Consider the following 15,475-nt stretch of genomic DNA (forward strand, 5'->3'; position numbering starts at 1 on the left):
CACCTGCCTGCACAGCATGGGCATCATTCTGCTCTGCATCTTCCTCCTCCTCCTCTGAGGAACTATGTTGATCCAATGCTTCACCCTCTTCAATGTCCACAATTCTCTGGAGGGCCATGGAGTACAGCAGACAGCCACAATGAGTGAGTATATTGCAGGGTATGACTAGCTCAGGCATAGAAAGTATACATCAGAAGGCTGATGGCCTGCTCAGTGGTGGTCCTTGTGAGAAGATAATTTTGATTATAGTGCCTTTGTGCCTCCACCTCAGGGTCATGTAAAGGAATGAGCAGCCATCTCTTCAAGGGATATCTCTTATCCCCTAGGATGCATTCACATAGCTTGAGGGTGGACTGAGGAACTGCAGTACCCTACAATACTCTGGAGGATGAAGGCGTATTGGCAGTTGCAAAGATTGTGAGCACATACATGTAGGAAGCTCTTGTTGTTGTCACATACCAGCTGAATATTTCAGGAGAACAAGCCCTTCCTTCTTGTTGATGAGTCTCTCAGCACCTTGATGGCTATGTGGATGCCATTGGTGATGCAGGTGCACTGCAGGAACCCAGTGATGAAGGTGAATACCATGGACTTCAGTTTTGCTCATGTGCAAATAATGTGCAGTTCTAAGTTTCTTTGCCTTGGAATGTGACACACGAACATACAATTAGGACTGCATTTTGCCAGAAAAGAGAATAACTCAGCATTCTGTCCAGTATTCAGATTATTATTAACAGAAAGTGCTGGAAATACTCAGCAGCTCTGGCAACAGGCGTGGAGACAAAAACAGGTTTTTGACCTTTCATCAAAACTGTTCCTTTCTTGTCTTTCTTCATTTCTTGCTACATAAGAACATAGGGCAGAATTTTTTGCTGATGGGCATATAACCAAAACCGTCTTCTCAGGTGAGCATTCTGACATCATCGTGCACTCGTATGATATGTTGGCTGGCGGGCACGTGCGGGAGACAGAGCCGCGCCCGCCGTCAGTTACAAGGCCAGTTAAGACGATTAAAAAGGCAATTAAGCTAGATTTTATGTTGCCCATGTGATTTCGTGCTCGTCACACAGGCAAAACCAGCAGGCGGCCAGCAGACAATTTGCTAAACCTCATCCAAGGACAGGATAAAAAGGGTCAGCAGCATTGCCAGTGTGAGTACTGAGGAGTTTGGTAGATAGTCTGTTGCTGGTTGCTCATTGGTACTTGGCAAGTTCATCTCTGTTCAGGGCTTCATTGTTTGCATTTCCAGACTTCATTTCAGGATTTATTGGTGTCTCCAAGGCTCCCAGAGGATTCAGACCGTGTGGACCCTTCCAGGTATCAGACACCCTGGTAATGGGAATGGTGGTCTCCGCTGATGGCATCTCCTCTGAGGAGGAAGAGAGGGGCAGAAGGGAGAGGAGGCCAGGTGTCCCAATGCAGCTTCCAGGGGAGTGACCTGTGGGAGGAGAGGCACAGGTACCAGGGGTGCAGGGCCAACAGGTAATTCAAGGTGGAAGGGGCCGCAGAAGATGCCCCTATCCTGCTGCCAGGGCTTACAGGCAGCGATGCAGCTACCTCAATATGTCTGAGGTGCAGTGCTGAAGGAGGCTCTGCCTCTCAAGGGAGACAGTGACCTCCATTTGTCAGATGACCGGGTCTGAGATCAGCTCCGGCTGTGTGGGTGGACACTCCATGCCAGTAGCTCTGAAGGTCACAGCGGCCCTCAACTTCTATGCCTCTGGCTCTTTCCAGGGATCAGTGGAGGATCCCAGTCAGCTGTCCATAGTTGTCAAGTTGGTGACAGAAGCTCTGTTCAGGTGGGTTCTGACCTTTATTCTTTACCGTACGGATGAGGCCAGCAAGGCTGAATGAGCCAGAGACTTTGCAGGATTCTTGGGTTCCCCCACATCCAGGGTGCCATCGACTGCAAACATGTGGCCATCAAGGCGCCAGCGGGTCAGCCAGGTGCCTTTGTCAACAGGAAGGGTTTCCACTCCATGAACGTGCAGATACTGTATGACCACAGGATGCAGATTCTACAAGTCTGTGCAAAGTACCGTGGCAGCTCCCATTACGCTGACATCCTGAGACACTCCCAGGTGCTGAGGCTCTTCAATGCTCCAGCCCAACTGGATGGATGGCTGCTGGGTGACCAGGGCTATCCATTGAAAAAAGCAAAATACTGCGGATGCTGGAAATCTGAAACAAAAACAAAAATAGCTGGAAAAACTCAGCAGGTCTGACAGCATCCGCGGAGAAGAAGACAGAGTTAACGTTTTGAGTCCGTATGACTCCTCATCAGAGCTAAAGAGAAATAGAAATAAGGTGGAATATAAGCTGGTTGAGGGGGTGGGACAGGTGGAGCTGGATAGAGGGTCAGTGATAGGTGGAGGCAAAGAAGAGATTGCCAAAGATGTCATAGACAAAAGGACAAAGGGGTGTTGACGGTGGTGATATTAGCTAAGGAATGTACTAATGGGGACATTAAGGGTAGAAAGCAGGACAAACAAGTGACAGATGGCCCTAGCGGAGGTGGGGTGGGGTTAAGGGCTCGAAATGGGCTAAAAATGTGGAGATAAAACGATAGATCGAAATAAATTTAAAAATAATGGAAGTGGTGGGAAAAGAAAGATATATTTAAAAAATTATAAATTATTCGAAAAAGGGGGAACGGCAAGGGGGTGGGGATGGAGTAGAGAGTTCATGATCTGAAGTTGTTGAACTCAATGTTAAGTCTGGCAGGCTGTAAAGTGCCTAGTCGAAAGATGGGGTGCTGTTCCTCCAGTTTGCGTTGAGCTTCACTGGAACATTGTAGCAGGTCAAGGACAGACATGTGGGCATGAGAGCAGGGTGGTGTTGAAATGGCAAGCGACAGGGAGGTCTGGGTCATGTTTGCGGACGGACCGAAGGTGTTCCGCAAAGCGGTCACCCAGTCTGCGTTTGGTCTCTCCAATGTAGAGGAAACCACATTGGGAGCAGCGAATGCAGTAGACTAAATTGAGGGAAGTGCAAGTGAAGTGCTGCTTCACTTGAAAAGAGTGTTTGGATCCTTGGACGGTGAGGAGGAGGGGGAAGTAAAGGGGCAGGTGTTGCACCTTCTGCAGTTGCGTGGGAAGGTGCCATGGGAGGGGGTTGAGGTGTAGAGGGTGATGGAGGAGTGGACCAGGGTGTCCCAACGGGAACGATCCCTACGGAATGCCGCTGGGGGGGTGAGGGAAAGATGTGTTTGGTGGTGGCATGATGCTGGAGTTGGTGGAAATGGTGGAGGATGGTCCTTTGAATGCGGAGGCTGGTGGGGTGATAAGTGAGGACAAGGGGGACCCTATCATGTTTCTGGGAGGGAGGAGAAGGTGTGAGGCCGGATGCACGGGAGATGGACCGGACACAGTTGAGGGCCCTGTCAACCACTGTGGGTGGAAAACCTCGGTTAAGGAAGAAAGAAGACATGTGAGAGGAACTGTTTTTGAAAGTTGCAACATCAGAACAGATGCGACGGAGATGAAGGAACTGAGAGAATGGGATGGAGTCCTTACAGGAAGCGGGGTGTGAGGAGCTGTAGTCAAAGTAGCTGTGGGAGTCAGTAGGCTTGTAATGGATATTGGAGGACAATCTATCACCAGAAATTGAGACAGAGAGATCAAGGAAGGGAAGGAAAGTGTCAGAGATGGACCATGTGAAAATGATGGAGGGGTGGAAATTGGAAGCAAAATTTAAAAATTTTTCCAGATCCAGACGAGAGCATGAAGCAGCACCGAAGCAGTCATCAATGTACCGGAGAAAGAATTGTGGGAGGGGGCCTGAGTTGGACTGGAACAGGGAATGTTCCACATACCCCATAAAGAGACAGGTGTATCCATTGAAAAGGTGGCTTATGACCCCTCTCCGCTACCCAAGAACAAAGGCAAGGCAGTGTTACAATAGGAGTCATGCCTCCACAAGGGTGCTGGTAGAGAGGACCATAGGTGTTCTGAAGATGCGCTTCCGATGCCTGGACTGTTTAGGTGGAGCACTACAATACCCCCTAGAGCGGGTGTCACTGATAGTGGTTGCCTGCTGCGCTCTCCACAATCTGGCACAGGCAAGGGGGGACCCAAGGAGGAAGAGGATCTTGGTACAGCTACACAGGCCACAGGTGGTGAATCCAGTAGTGAGTCAGAAGATGAGCCCAGTGTGGAGAACGCTGTGGGCATGGAGGCAGACCCTGGTAGCCTCCAGTGAGATAGGGACGCCTTGATCCTACGCTCCTTCAGCTAGTTTACCAAAGATCTGTTTCCACCTCATGGCAGGGCTGCCACCACCATCCCGGATGTCTGAAATGACCCTTTCATTTGCACCCAAAGTCCACTCAGTGCCAGTGCAATAAAGTATCCAGCCACTTATGTCCAGCATTACATACTGGCGTACCCTGCACCAGAAAGAATAAAGGTGAAGCGCACTCAGGCCATCAGAACCAAAGCAAATTTAATGTTATCGTCATGTTGAATGAATAATGACATTACCATTACTAGTGTTGATGTCCAAACCAGCAGACCAAATGTAAATGAACAGAAAATCACCTGTGAACAGTCCCTCTTGTGCTCATGGTGCCTTTAATTTACATTTCTGAGTACTACATCTTGGTACCCCCCTCCTGGCATTGGTGGCAGCCTGCTGACTCTGCTGTCTTGTTGACCTTGGTGTTCGTCCTCTGGCCAGTGGAACCTGTGCTGGCCCTGCCTGGGAGGGAGCAGCCAATGCCACGGCTGGCATCTCCCCAGTCACTGCAGCCTCATCAGATGTCATAATCACAGAGAGGGGCAGAGGAACTGCGCCATCATCCAGAGCACCCTGAGGGGAGCCCACAGAGATGACAAGCAGCTCATGCACCAACGTGAGGTCACGCTGGCCCTCCCTTCTCGCCACAGGCACCTAGCCGGAATACTGGGTGCCTCATCCATCTCCCAGACGGACGCTGACCACCTGAGGTCATTGCCTGTGTGAGGGCTTACAGGTCCAAGTGCAACCCCAGGAACCCCTGATTCTGTCCCTGGCGCTGCCTCTCCATGAGAGTTGCCACTCTCTCAATGGAGGAGGCAGTGCGCTCGGCCATGAGAGTCAACACAGTGCTCATGCTCTGCATGGACTCTTCCACAATGGAGACCATGGCACGTAGAACCTCTTGGATCTGCACCAGATCCTCCCGCACATCCCGTTGGACATCCAGCAAATGCCGCCTAATGGACGACTCCAGAGGCACATCATCTGCCTTCGACCCAGCATCATCCTGGACCCCAGTAGTCCCCCAACTGCTGGCTACCTGGGTACTCTCTGCCTCCGCTTGCACCTCAGGTGATTGTGAAGTGCCCTCGCCAATGTGCACCAACATTCTGGCTGACGATCAATTGCGTACCAAGTCACTGGTATCTGCGCTGGTGCCTAGTTCAGAGACCGGGTGTGATGCAGGTTCAAATGAAGCCCGGCGGTCCTCTGCGTCAGGGGTGGCCCTTTGGGGTCCAGGAAGTGAGCGCGTGCTGGCAAATCTAAGGGAGAACAACAACATCATTAGTTAAAGTCATCACGTTGTTACTGTGCTTGCCAGGCACCCTGGTAAGACAGTGGAGATCTACATTATGGTGCCATCGTCTTTCAACGATCAATGGGGGCTCCAAGTGTGAGGTTGCCGCCTATTAAAAGACTACACTACAATGGTTGCACAATCCAAAACTCTCACCTCTGTGCACTGCACTCTTACCTTCATCTGGCAGCCCCGCCTCTCCACACATGGAGCGTGCCAGCTCTCCAGCTCAAAGGCTTCTTGCTCAAATCTAGTCAGCAGCAGCAGGTTGGGCAGGCCTCTGCCTGTATGTGACCTCTCTGATTGATTATGGCTTGTCTTCTCCTGAAAGGACAGAGGAGCATTGATTAGTCCACTTTCTACCTGCAGCCCCATTGCAGCCTGGCTGACCCCAACTGAGCAGCACCTCGCAGGGCACATTCAAGTCGTGGCCCTCAAGCCGCAAGGCACTCAGCCCAAGCAGCCAGGGCTCACCCTCATGGCCAGCTCCAGTGTCATTGACAGTTGGCACTTAGACTCAGGCGCCCCTGAGGCCCACGGGGAGGGGGGAAACGGGGACAGCCATGCCTTAATACTTCTGCACACTGATCCATGCCAACAGGGTACTTACCGTTTCTGAGCGCAGCACGTCATTGAAACTCTTCCGACACTGCACTCATGTGCGCTGCACCACGTCATGGCTGCTAACCAGAGCTGCAACCTCCTCCCATGCCCTCTTTGTGAGGTGTGGTGGCCTTCTTTTCCCATCTCTGGGGACAAGGGTGTGCCTCCTTGCAGCCACCTCCTCCAGGAGGACAGCGAGGCACTCATCCAAAAAGCGGGGGCCAAGTGCCCACCCGACCTGCCCTCCCACCTGCTATGTCCAGCCTCACGCGACTCCATAACTTGAATATTAAAAACACAGAGGCGATGTTCTTCCATGGCAGCCTTCAAGGGGCTGCATGTGCTGTTTTTAAACCGGCTGACAGGCATCCGCCCCCGCCTGCCCCTTCCCAACCACTGGGGAGCCTCTTTTCACATTGAGCGGGTCTTAATTGGCCTGCCAGCACAAAATCACGATTGTGGGCTGATTGCGGGTGGTAGCCCGTTTTCCGGCCGAACCTGGGTCTGCTGATGGTGCCTACCTGCTGACCTGAAAATTCTGTCCATAAGAACAGAAGAAGTAGGAGGAGTAGGCCATATGACTCCTTGAGCCTGCTCTGCCATTCAACAGGATCATGACTGATCTGACTGTGATATCAGCTCCACTTTCCTCCCTGTACCTCGTAGCCCTCAACACCCTTATTGTTCAAAAATCTGTCTCAGTGTTGAAAAATCAATGAATCTGCCTGTACAGTTCTCTAAGATTTATTAAATTAACTGAATTTAAATTCCCCTCCTTACCCTATGGAATTAATCCAGACCTCTGGATTACTAATTCTGTGACACAACCACTATGCTGCTGTATCTGTCTGTACAGGTACTTTTTCCGGAGTACTGGACTTAAATTACTACTGCCATGCAGCAATTGATAGAAATAAAGTGTTTAACTGCACATGTAACTAAAGTATTTATCTTGAACATTATACAACATAGTAAAATGCCTAACTCTATTCTCCAGGGTTTTGTGATGTGAGGACTTGATAAAGAGTTACATAAATGCAAGTTCTTTCTAAAAGATTTATATGAAACAGCTAAATAATCTAGTTTGATGCATTTTTTTTGTTTGTTTCTCGGATCTCTGATCCTTCAACAAACTGTAACTGAACTACATCTATTAAATTTTAAACATACATCTGCTGTTACCTATGCAACCAGCAAAGTGTAATGGCACTGGATTTTCATGACAGTTTAAGTGAAAGCTGCTTATCTAGGTAACAGTGGCCCTTTAAGGAATCCACTAGAATCTGCTCCTGCTCTTATTAACAGGGTGCATTTTGGTCCCAGGATCCTCATCAACATTCTGTCTATAACTCAGCATCTACATTAATACGATGATGGTATTTTCTGGGGTTCCAATTAACAAGATGCCAGTGTCTCAACATGCACATTAACAGGATGTTTGTGCTTGTAGTGATCTGATTAATAAGATGTGTGTGTGTCCTAGCATGATGATTAAGAAGATGCCCATGTCTTTCAATGTCCCAATTAGCAGGATGTCAATCTCTTGTATACACATTAACAGGATGCCATGTCTTCTCAGATCTCTGATCTTTAAATTAAAATTAAATTAACTAACAATTAACATCTATCTCATTAAATTTGAAACGTGCATCTGTTGCAGCCTTGATTAACAGGATGCTCATACCTCCGAGGAGCCCCATTAACAGGATACCAGTAACTCTTCATAAGTTGCATATATTCCCGCGTGTTCTTAGAAATGGTTGGGTGTTTCAAGCATTCACACAGGAACATAGCTGGTTGGTTAACCAAACTGTGTGGCTTAAAGCTACGCAGCTATTGAATTTTACTATTAGTATTAAAATGATTGAGGTGAATGGAACCATGCAGCTGAGATGAACTAAGGCTAATAACTAAGGTTTTATATGTGGACTTGAAATATTGTGTATAAAATGAAGTGTTTTAATCATTTCTTTCAGAACCAAATGGAAACCTTAGACAAACATGTGAATACTTTTGTGGACTACATGTTCGGTCCTAGAGGTAAGTCAGTGTAATTAGACTGAAGCCTGATACATGTGTAGAACAGAGACTTGCAGACCTTATATCAGGTGTAGCAATGTCAGCTATATATAATACAAGGATAAATCGTAAGTAGAACATGAATGTGAGTTATATAAACTGAAGTGGATCTATGCACCATATGTAAAATGTAGACATATAAAGAACATCGATACAATAGTGTCTCAAATCAGACTATCGAAAAACTGAAATTGTCTGAAAACTGCACATTTTTAGAATATGCTAAGCATCAATTTTAATTGAGTGAAATAAAAGATTTACCTGGACAACTCAACTTGGCGCTACATTGGCATGGTGTGACGTCTGACTAGTTGTCCTCTTCGCCGCTTGTCTGTTCCCAGGCTTGAGCAACCCTTGACCACATCTGACCTGGCTTGACCTGAACTGCCCATGGTCCAAACTACCTGACCTGAAATCCAGCAAGATCTGAAATCCGGCACAGCCTAAGTTCCAAGTTTACCGGTTTTGAGACACTGTGCGCGTATTTACAATGCATGCATAAATATATTAGAAGTTCTGAGTCAGAATCCTTATTTCCAACCCAGATCAGACAAAAAGTTATCTTCCTATGATTTTTCGGGCCCATCTTATAGGGATTCCTTCCAAACTGATGCAGTGTAGAAACCTGGCAGGGAGCAGTGGAAAGAATCATCATAGAAGCCACACCTCTTTTTATGGCACTAGCTGCCATATTATGGTAAGTAGAGAGTTTAAATGCCCCAAGGTCACATTGAGAAGCTGCAGATAAGTGCGTAAAGTAAATGGGTGAGGGGTTAAGGGGATAGGGTGGCAGGCAGGGTGGGTGAGGGTGTAGGATGGCAGGTGGGTGAAGCGGTAAGGTGGCAGGTAAGTGGGTGAGGGGATAGGGTGGCAGGTAAGTGGGTGAGGTGGTAGGGTTGGTTGGGAGGGTAGTCGGGTTGAGGTAGTCATCAGGTCAGGAGGTAGTCAGGGGGTCGTGGGTAGTCAAGAGTTTTAGTCTTAGGTTCAGGAGTGAGTTGGTGTGTTGGGGGTGGTCAGGTAGTTGGGGGGTGTTGTCAGGGGTAGTCAGGGGGTCCAGTAGTATAGGTACCTAGGAGTAGGAACTGGTTTTAATCCTTCTAATTCTTTCTGGGTAACAATTCAGTTAACTAAGTCAAAACCAAGTGAAGTATTTGTATCTAACTCCAAACTGGAGACTTTTTCAGAGGATTCCAGATGCAGGGGCATTGTCCATCAAAGTCCAAACTTCCCAGACAATTCCCACATAGTCAGTGCATTGAGGCATCCTGTAGTGCACCTTGGGGGTACCACCACCCGGAATTCAGAAGTTCTGGGCCAATATACTATGAATATTTGTACTGTATGTATGAAAAATAGCCTTGTGTAAAATGTGAATATGGGCACCATGTGTAAGATCTTGCTATGTTGATCATATTTAAGATATAAATATGAGGGCTGTGCAAGTCATGGAAATACGCAAGATGCGGTTATGCAGATTTTATGTGGGTAAGTGTTTGCAGCAATAATCTGTTTCCATGTGTGACACCTAAACTTTGCTATTTGCTCTACCAATTGGTTATTCAGACTATAAAAAGATGGAAAATCAACATACCTAAGTGATTTATTTTCACTCAGTGCTCATCTTCAGTACTGAGTCACTAATACTAAATTTGTTTAACAAATTACCTTTATTAGAATTGGCTCTTTTCATGGCAATTTCCATCAAATTTATAAAATCTAGTTAATATTTTAGAGATTTGAAAGTTTGAATTACACACTCAATTTTAGCCCTAGTTGCTGCACACCATAATTTGAACTTGCCTAGACTTGTTAAACCAGAAACCTGAAGGTTTAGTGCTCAAAATGCTGATTAAATGCAGCTTACATGGGGTATATGTGGGACCCTTGCACCCACATCCACTGAAGGTATGGAGTGTTCAGACTGGCACTCAGCAGCACATTGCAAGGTGGCTCAGGAACCAAGGTAGAGGGTTCAGATATTCCCAGATGTGGCATTCCTGAGGAGGAGATCCAGAGGGTGAGGGTGGTCCTGTAGCTGCAGGGGGAGGGATGTCACCTCACCCTCATCATCCTCTTACCCCTGTCTCCTGCAGCAGCTGGTGCTGCTCTGCCGGGCCTCATATCCTCCTCCAATTTCTGGTCCAGACTAAGGGGTTCGCTAGCAAAATTCTCTTGACTGAGTACTTCCTTTCTTCTAGTGATTCCTGTAAGATGTCCAATGAGGCGGAGTGGCACAATGCTCAGTCCTTTTAGGTGAAGTCCTCAGAGAATTAAGAGTAAATGTTGTTTGAGTGTTAATGAAGTCTTGACAAAAGTGTCTATGAAAGTTTCCCAGTGTGTTTCTGAGGGCTACTTTACAGCTCCAGCAGCAATAAACATAAAATGGTGAATATTCCTTTAAGTAGTAATTGAAAACAACATCAATGACCTGTTTACTCTCAAAAAGCTAGTTGTTGTTAAAAGGTGGTGTTATTTGAAGCATTAGTCACCAAAATGCTGTACAGCCTCTTTAATGCGTGTTAGCAGGCTTTTAAAAGGCAATGGGCTGTTTAATGAGCCTTCAGGAAGCTGTTCCTTCTGCTGGCTTCAACTCCATTACCAAACTGGCATCTCGCACTAAGTTTGGGCTAAACTGACATGGCAGCTTGAGACTCCATCCTGACCACCTCAGAGGCTCTTCAGTGTTAAAGTATTTGGTAAAAATCATCTCCTTGGTTTTCTGGTTACAAGATAATAAACAGTTTCTTGCTTATTAAATTGAAAGTGAGTGGGATTTGAAAAGAAGAATGAGAATTTTAATGTTGATGCATTGCTGGACTAAGAGCAAATGTAAGTCAGAAACAGAAAATGCTGGAAAAGCTCAGCAGGTCCAACAGTATCTGTGGAGAGAAAAAAAAGAGTTAATGTTTTGAGTCCGTATGACTTCTTCAGAGCTCCGGATGAGTTCAAGCTCATGGAGGGTGGAAGAAGAGTGGTTGGCCAAGGGAGCACTGGAATAGTCAATTCTAGAGGTAACAAAAGCCATGAGGGTTTCAGCAGCAGATGAACTGAGGCAGAGGTGGAGTTGGGTGATATTATGGGGGTGAAAGAAGATGGTCTTGGTAATGGAGTGGATATGTGATTGGGAGCTCATCGCAGGGTCAAATACAACATCAAGTTTGCAACCCTAGATAATTGTCAGGGAGAAGGGTGGATAGGTGGTTAGGGAAGGGATTTAGGGTGGGAACCAAAGATGATGGTTTTGGTCTTCCTAATATTAAGGGAAAGTTTGACATATTTGGGAGGTGACATTACATTCCGTGGCTTGGGAGGTTGGAGATGGGGCAGTAGTTTGCAAGGACATTTAGATCAAGAGAGGGTTTTTGAGGAGGGAATGATGACAGTAACTTTGGTGGGAAGAGGGATAATACCTGAAGAAAAAGAACCCTTAACAATATCAGCTAAAATGGGGGCCAGGAAGGGAATAGGGTTAATGAGGTGATTCTCATAGACAAGATAAGCTCGGTGAGGGCATGAAGGGAAATAGGAGAGAAACTAGAGAAAGTTGCAATTTCAGGGCTAAGGTAGGGAGACCTTTTTTGGAAAGTTTGGCTTGATGGACAAGAGAAAGGGAGAAAAGGAGCAGAGTTAGCTGAACAGGTGGTTTCAATCTTAGTGACCAAGAAGTCCATCACACTTGTTGGACTTAGGGGAGAGGGCTTAAGACAGTTTGTAATGGAGAAGAAAAACCTGGGGTTATCATATTGTATTCAAAGAAGTTCAAGGAGCAGTGAGAAATTTTGGCAGAGCAGAGCATTAGTGATTTATATGATCAAGCCAGATCTGATGATAAAAAGCTAAACCAATTGTCCACCATGAACATTCAAGTTTGCATCCCTAGGACTTAAGGGGGCAAAGATGAGGGCTGTATCAGGGGAGCGACCAAGATCAGATAGAGTAATGGCTTTAATGGGGGTAAGGTAATAAAAGGTCGAGATGAAGGTGTAATTGAATAAATTGGTAGCTGCAGAAATAATGTAACGAATGGAGGACTAACGGCTGGGAATTTGAATGTGCAGCTGTAAGTCAAGGTGAGCTTTTCACAAGAGTGGACAGAGGAGCTTGGAGGGAAGGGAGAATGTGAATGGAGAGAATACAAGGAGCTGATCAGAAATGGCTTTCTCTGTGATTGACTTAATGTGGGTAGAAAGTAATTGGCAAGATTGCCATGATTATGGGTAAGCAAATGTATATGCAAGAGAGATTAGCGAGTACAGGAGGGCAGTAAATTCAGCAGAGGGAAATAATCAAGGATGAGGAATTACTTAGTGCAGAGGCTGAGGAAGGAAAGCGGTGATGGAATCTCAGTGAGGTACTCAGGTGGGCAGCAGAGAATGAGGATTTTAAAGAAGTAAGGTGATCTGATTAAATGGTGGAAAAGGTTTGAGAGACAGATTGGCCTATCATTGTTCCTCTGTTTCTATGAATCCTTTAACAATTCTCTGCAATGACAAACAAACTTGTGCCCTGATTAAAGTTAAAAATCACAGAATACTCCATTGCCATCACTTGACAATCAATACAGTGAAAAGGAGAAGAGATCTAAGAAGAATATGCCACAAAGCTATCCTTTCCATGTAATCTGTAAGACCTCAGTTAGAGAATAGCATGCAGTATTGGGCTATACAATAATCTAAGGACATTAGAGTGCCATGCTGATTAACTAGGATGCTGCCTATGTGAGGAAGTGCAAATGTGAAAAGATTTGAAGCATCAAGGCTTTTCTCATGGATACACAGGAAAAGGATTAGATTATTCAGCTTCTGAAAAAACCTGACATTCAATCGATTGTGGCCAATCTGTACCTAGCTCCATATATCTGCCTTTGTTTGAACAAGGACCACTGTATATTGCCTTCATGGATCTCAGCAAGGTATTCAACCATGTGAGCAAAAGTGATCTATTTAAACTGCTGGAGAAAATTGGCTGACTGCTGAAGCTGATCCTTTTTCCATGACAACATGAAACAGCTGCTTCCTAGAGATAACATTGCTTAATTGATCTCTACAGTTAACTTCACAATGTTTGTTTACACAATGTTAAGCGGTTTCAAGGGTTTGTGGCTTTTATTATTGATACCTTAAAGAGTCTGGATGATTGACACTTTTGTTAGCCTCTAGTGAACTGACTTTCTTCAACATAGGCTGAGGATTTCCAATCCCAACAGCGGTGGGTGAAATGGCGGGCAAGGGGGGAACAATGCACCAGACACTGAAAAATTGGTTTCCCGTTGGAGTCAAAAGATGGTGGGAATGCATGCTCCCACCCATCATGGCGGGTTGCCATTTCCACCAGAGGCCTACATGAAGCCATTTTGCATCCCTTTAATGGGATGCAGTTGAAGCCCTGAACAGTATTGTCACTCCCTGTACAATTATCCACGCTGCCAGTAGGATATCACGCTGGTCTGGAGCACGTCCGGAACAACATAGCACAATCAGGTTGGGACTTACCTGGAAGATGGCCTGGGGAAGCTTGTGGAGAGTGGAAGATGGGGGCCTCCAGCGACCGTGGACCCTGGAACAACATGTGCAGCAGTGGGTGGGTGGAGCATCAAATACATGGATCTTCACACTGCAGGAGTCTCCGGGACGCGGACCTTCACACTGCAGGAGTCTCCGGGACGCGGACCTTCACACTGCAGGAGTCTCCGGGACGCGGACCTTCACACTGCAGGAGTCTCCGGGACGCGGACCTTCACACTGCAGGAGTCTCCGGGGCGCGGACCTTCACACTGCAGGAGTCTCCGGGGCGCGGACCTTCACACTGCAGGAGTCTCCGGGGCGCGGACCTTCACACTGCAGGAGTCTCCGGGGCGCGGACCTTCACACTGCAGGAGTCTCCGGGGCGCGGACCTTCACACTGCAGGAGTCTCCGGGGCGCGGACCTTCACACTGCAGGAGTCTCCGGGGCGCGGACCTTCACACTGCAGGAGTCTCCGGGGCGCGGACCTTCACACTGCAGGAGTCTCCGGGGCGCGGACCTTCACACTGCAGGAGTCTCCGGGGCGCGGACCTTCACACTGCAGGAGTCTCCGGGGCGCGGACCTTCACACTGCAGGAGTCTCCGGGGCGCGGACCTTCACACTGCAGGAGTCTCCGGGGCGCGGACCTTCACACTGCAGGAGTCTCCGGGGCGCGGACCTTCACACTGCAGGAGTCTCCGGGGCGCGGACCTTCACACTGCAGGAGTCTCCGGGGCGCGGACCTTCACACTGCAGGAGTCTCCGGGGCGCGGACCTTCACACTGCAGGAGTCTCCGGGGCGCGGACCTTCACACTGCAGGAGTCTCCGGGGCGCGGACCTTCACACTGCAGGAGTCTCCGGGGCGCGGACCTTCACACTGCAGGAGTCTCCGGGGCGCGGACCTTCACACTGCAGGAGTCTCCGGGGCGCGGACCTTCACACTGCAGGAGTCTCCGGGGCGCGGACCTTCACACTGCAGGAGTCTCCGGGGCGCGGACCTTCACACTGCAGGAGTCTCCGGGGCGCGGACCTTCACACTGCAGGAGTCTCCGGGGCGCGGACCTTCACACTGCAGGAGTCTCCGGGGCGCGGACCTTCACACTGCAGGAGTCTCCGGGGCGCGGACCTTCACACTGCAGGAGTCTCCGGGGCGCGGACCTTCACACTGCAGGAGTCTCCGGGGCGCGGACCTTCACACTGCAGGAGTCTCCGGGGCGCGGACCTTCACACTGCAGGAGTCTCCGGGGCGCGGACCTTCACACTGCAGGAGTCTCCGGGGCGCGGACCTTCACACTGCAGGAGTCTCCGGGGCGCGGACCTTCACACTGCAGGAGTCTCCGGGGCGCGGACCTTCACACTGCAGGAGTCTCCGGGGCGCGGACCTTCACACTGCAGGAGTCTCCGGGGCGCGGACCTTCACACTGCAGGAGTCTCCGGGGCGCGGACCTTCACACTGCAGGAGTCTCCGGGGCGCGGACCTTCACACTGCAGGAGTCTCCGGGGCGCGGACCTTCACACTGCAGGAGTCTCCGGGGCGCGGACCTTCACACTGCAGGAGTCTCCGGGGCGCGGACCTTCACACTGCAGGAGTCTCCGGGGCGCGGACCTTCACACTGCAGGAGTCTCCGGGGCGCGGACCTTCACACTGCAGGAGTCTCCGGGGCGCGGACCTTCACACTGCAGGAGTCTCCGGGGCGCGGACCTTCACACTGCAGGAGTCTCCGGGGCGCGGACCTTCACACTGCAGGAGTCT

At 48.7% G+C, this 15,475-nt stretch overlaps 1 protein-coding gene across 1 annotated transcript in view; it reads left to right on the forward strand.

The window, feature by feature from the left end:
* The first annotated feature begins 8,119 nt into the window (after nt 1-8,119).
* elovl2 (ELOVL fatty acid elongase 2) overlaps nt 8,120-15,475 on the forward strand; it is a 61,274-nt gene continuing 53,918 nt past the window's right edge. Inside the window, exon 1 of the mRNA XM_041184000.1 lies at nt 8,120-8,179. Within this exon, the coding sequence (XP_041039934.1) occupies nt 8,122-8,179 (58 nt within the window). The 5' untranslated portion in view covers nt 8,120-8,121. The remainder of the gene's footprint in view (nt 8,180-15,475) is intronic.

Source organism: Carcharodon carcharias, chromosome 3, assembly GCF_017639515.1.
Source record: "Carcharodon carcharias isolate sCarCar2 chromosome 3, sCarCar2.pri, whole genome shotgun sequence".
Classification (NCBI taxonomy): Eukaryota; Metazoa; Chordata; class Chondrichthyes; order Lamniformes; family Lamnidae; genus Carcharodon; species Carcharodon carcharias.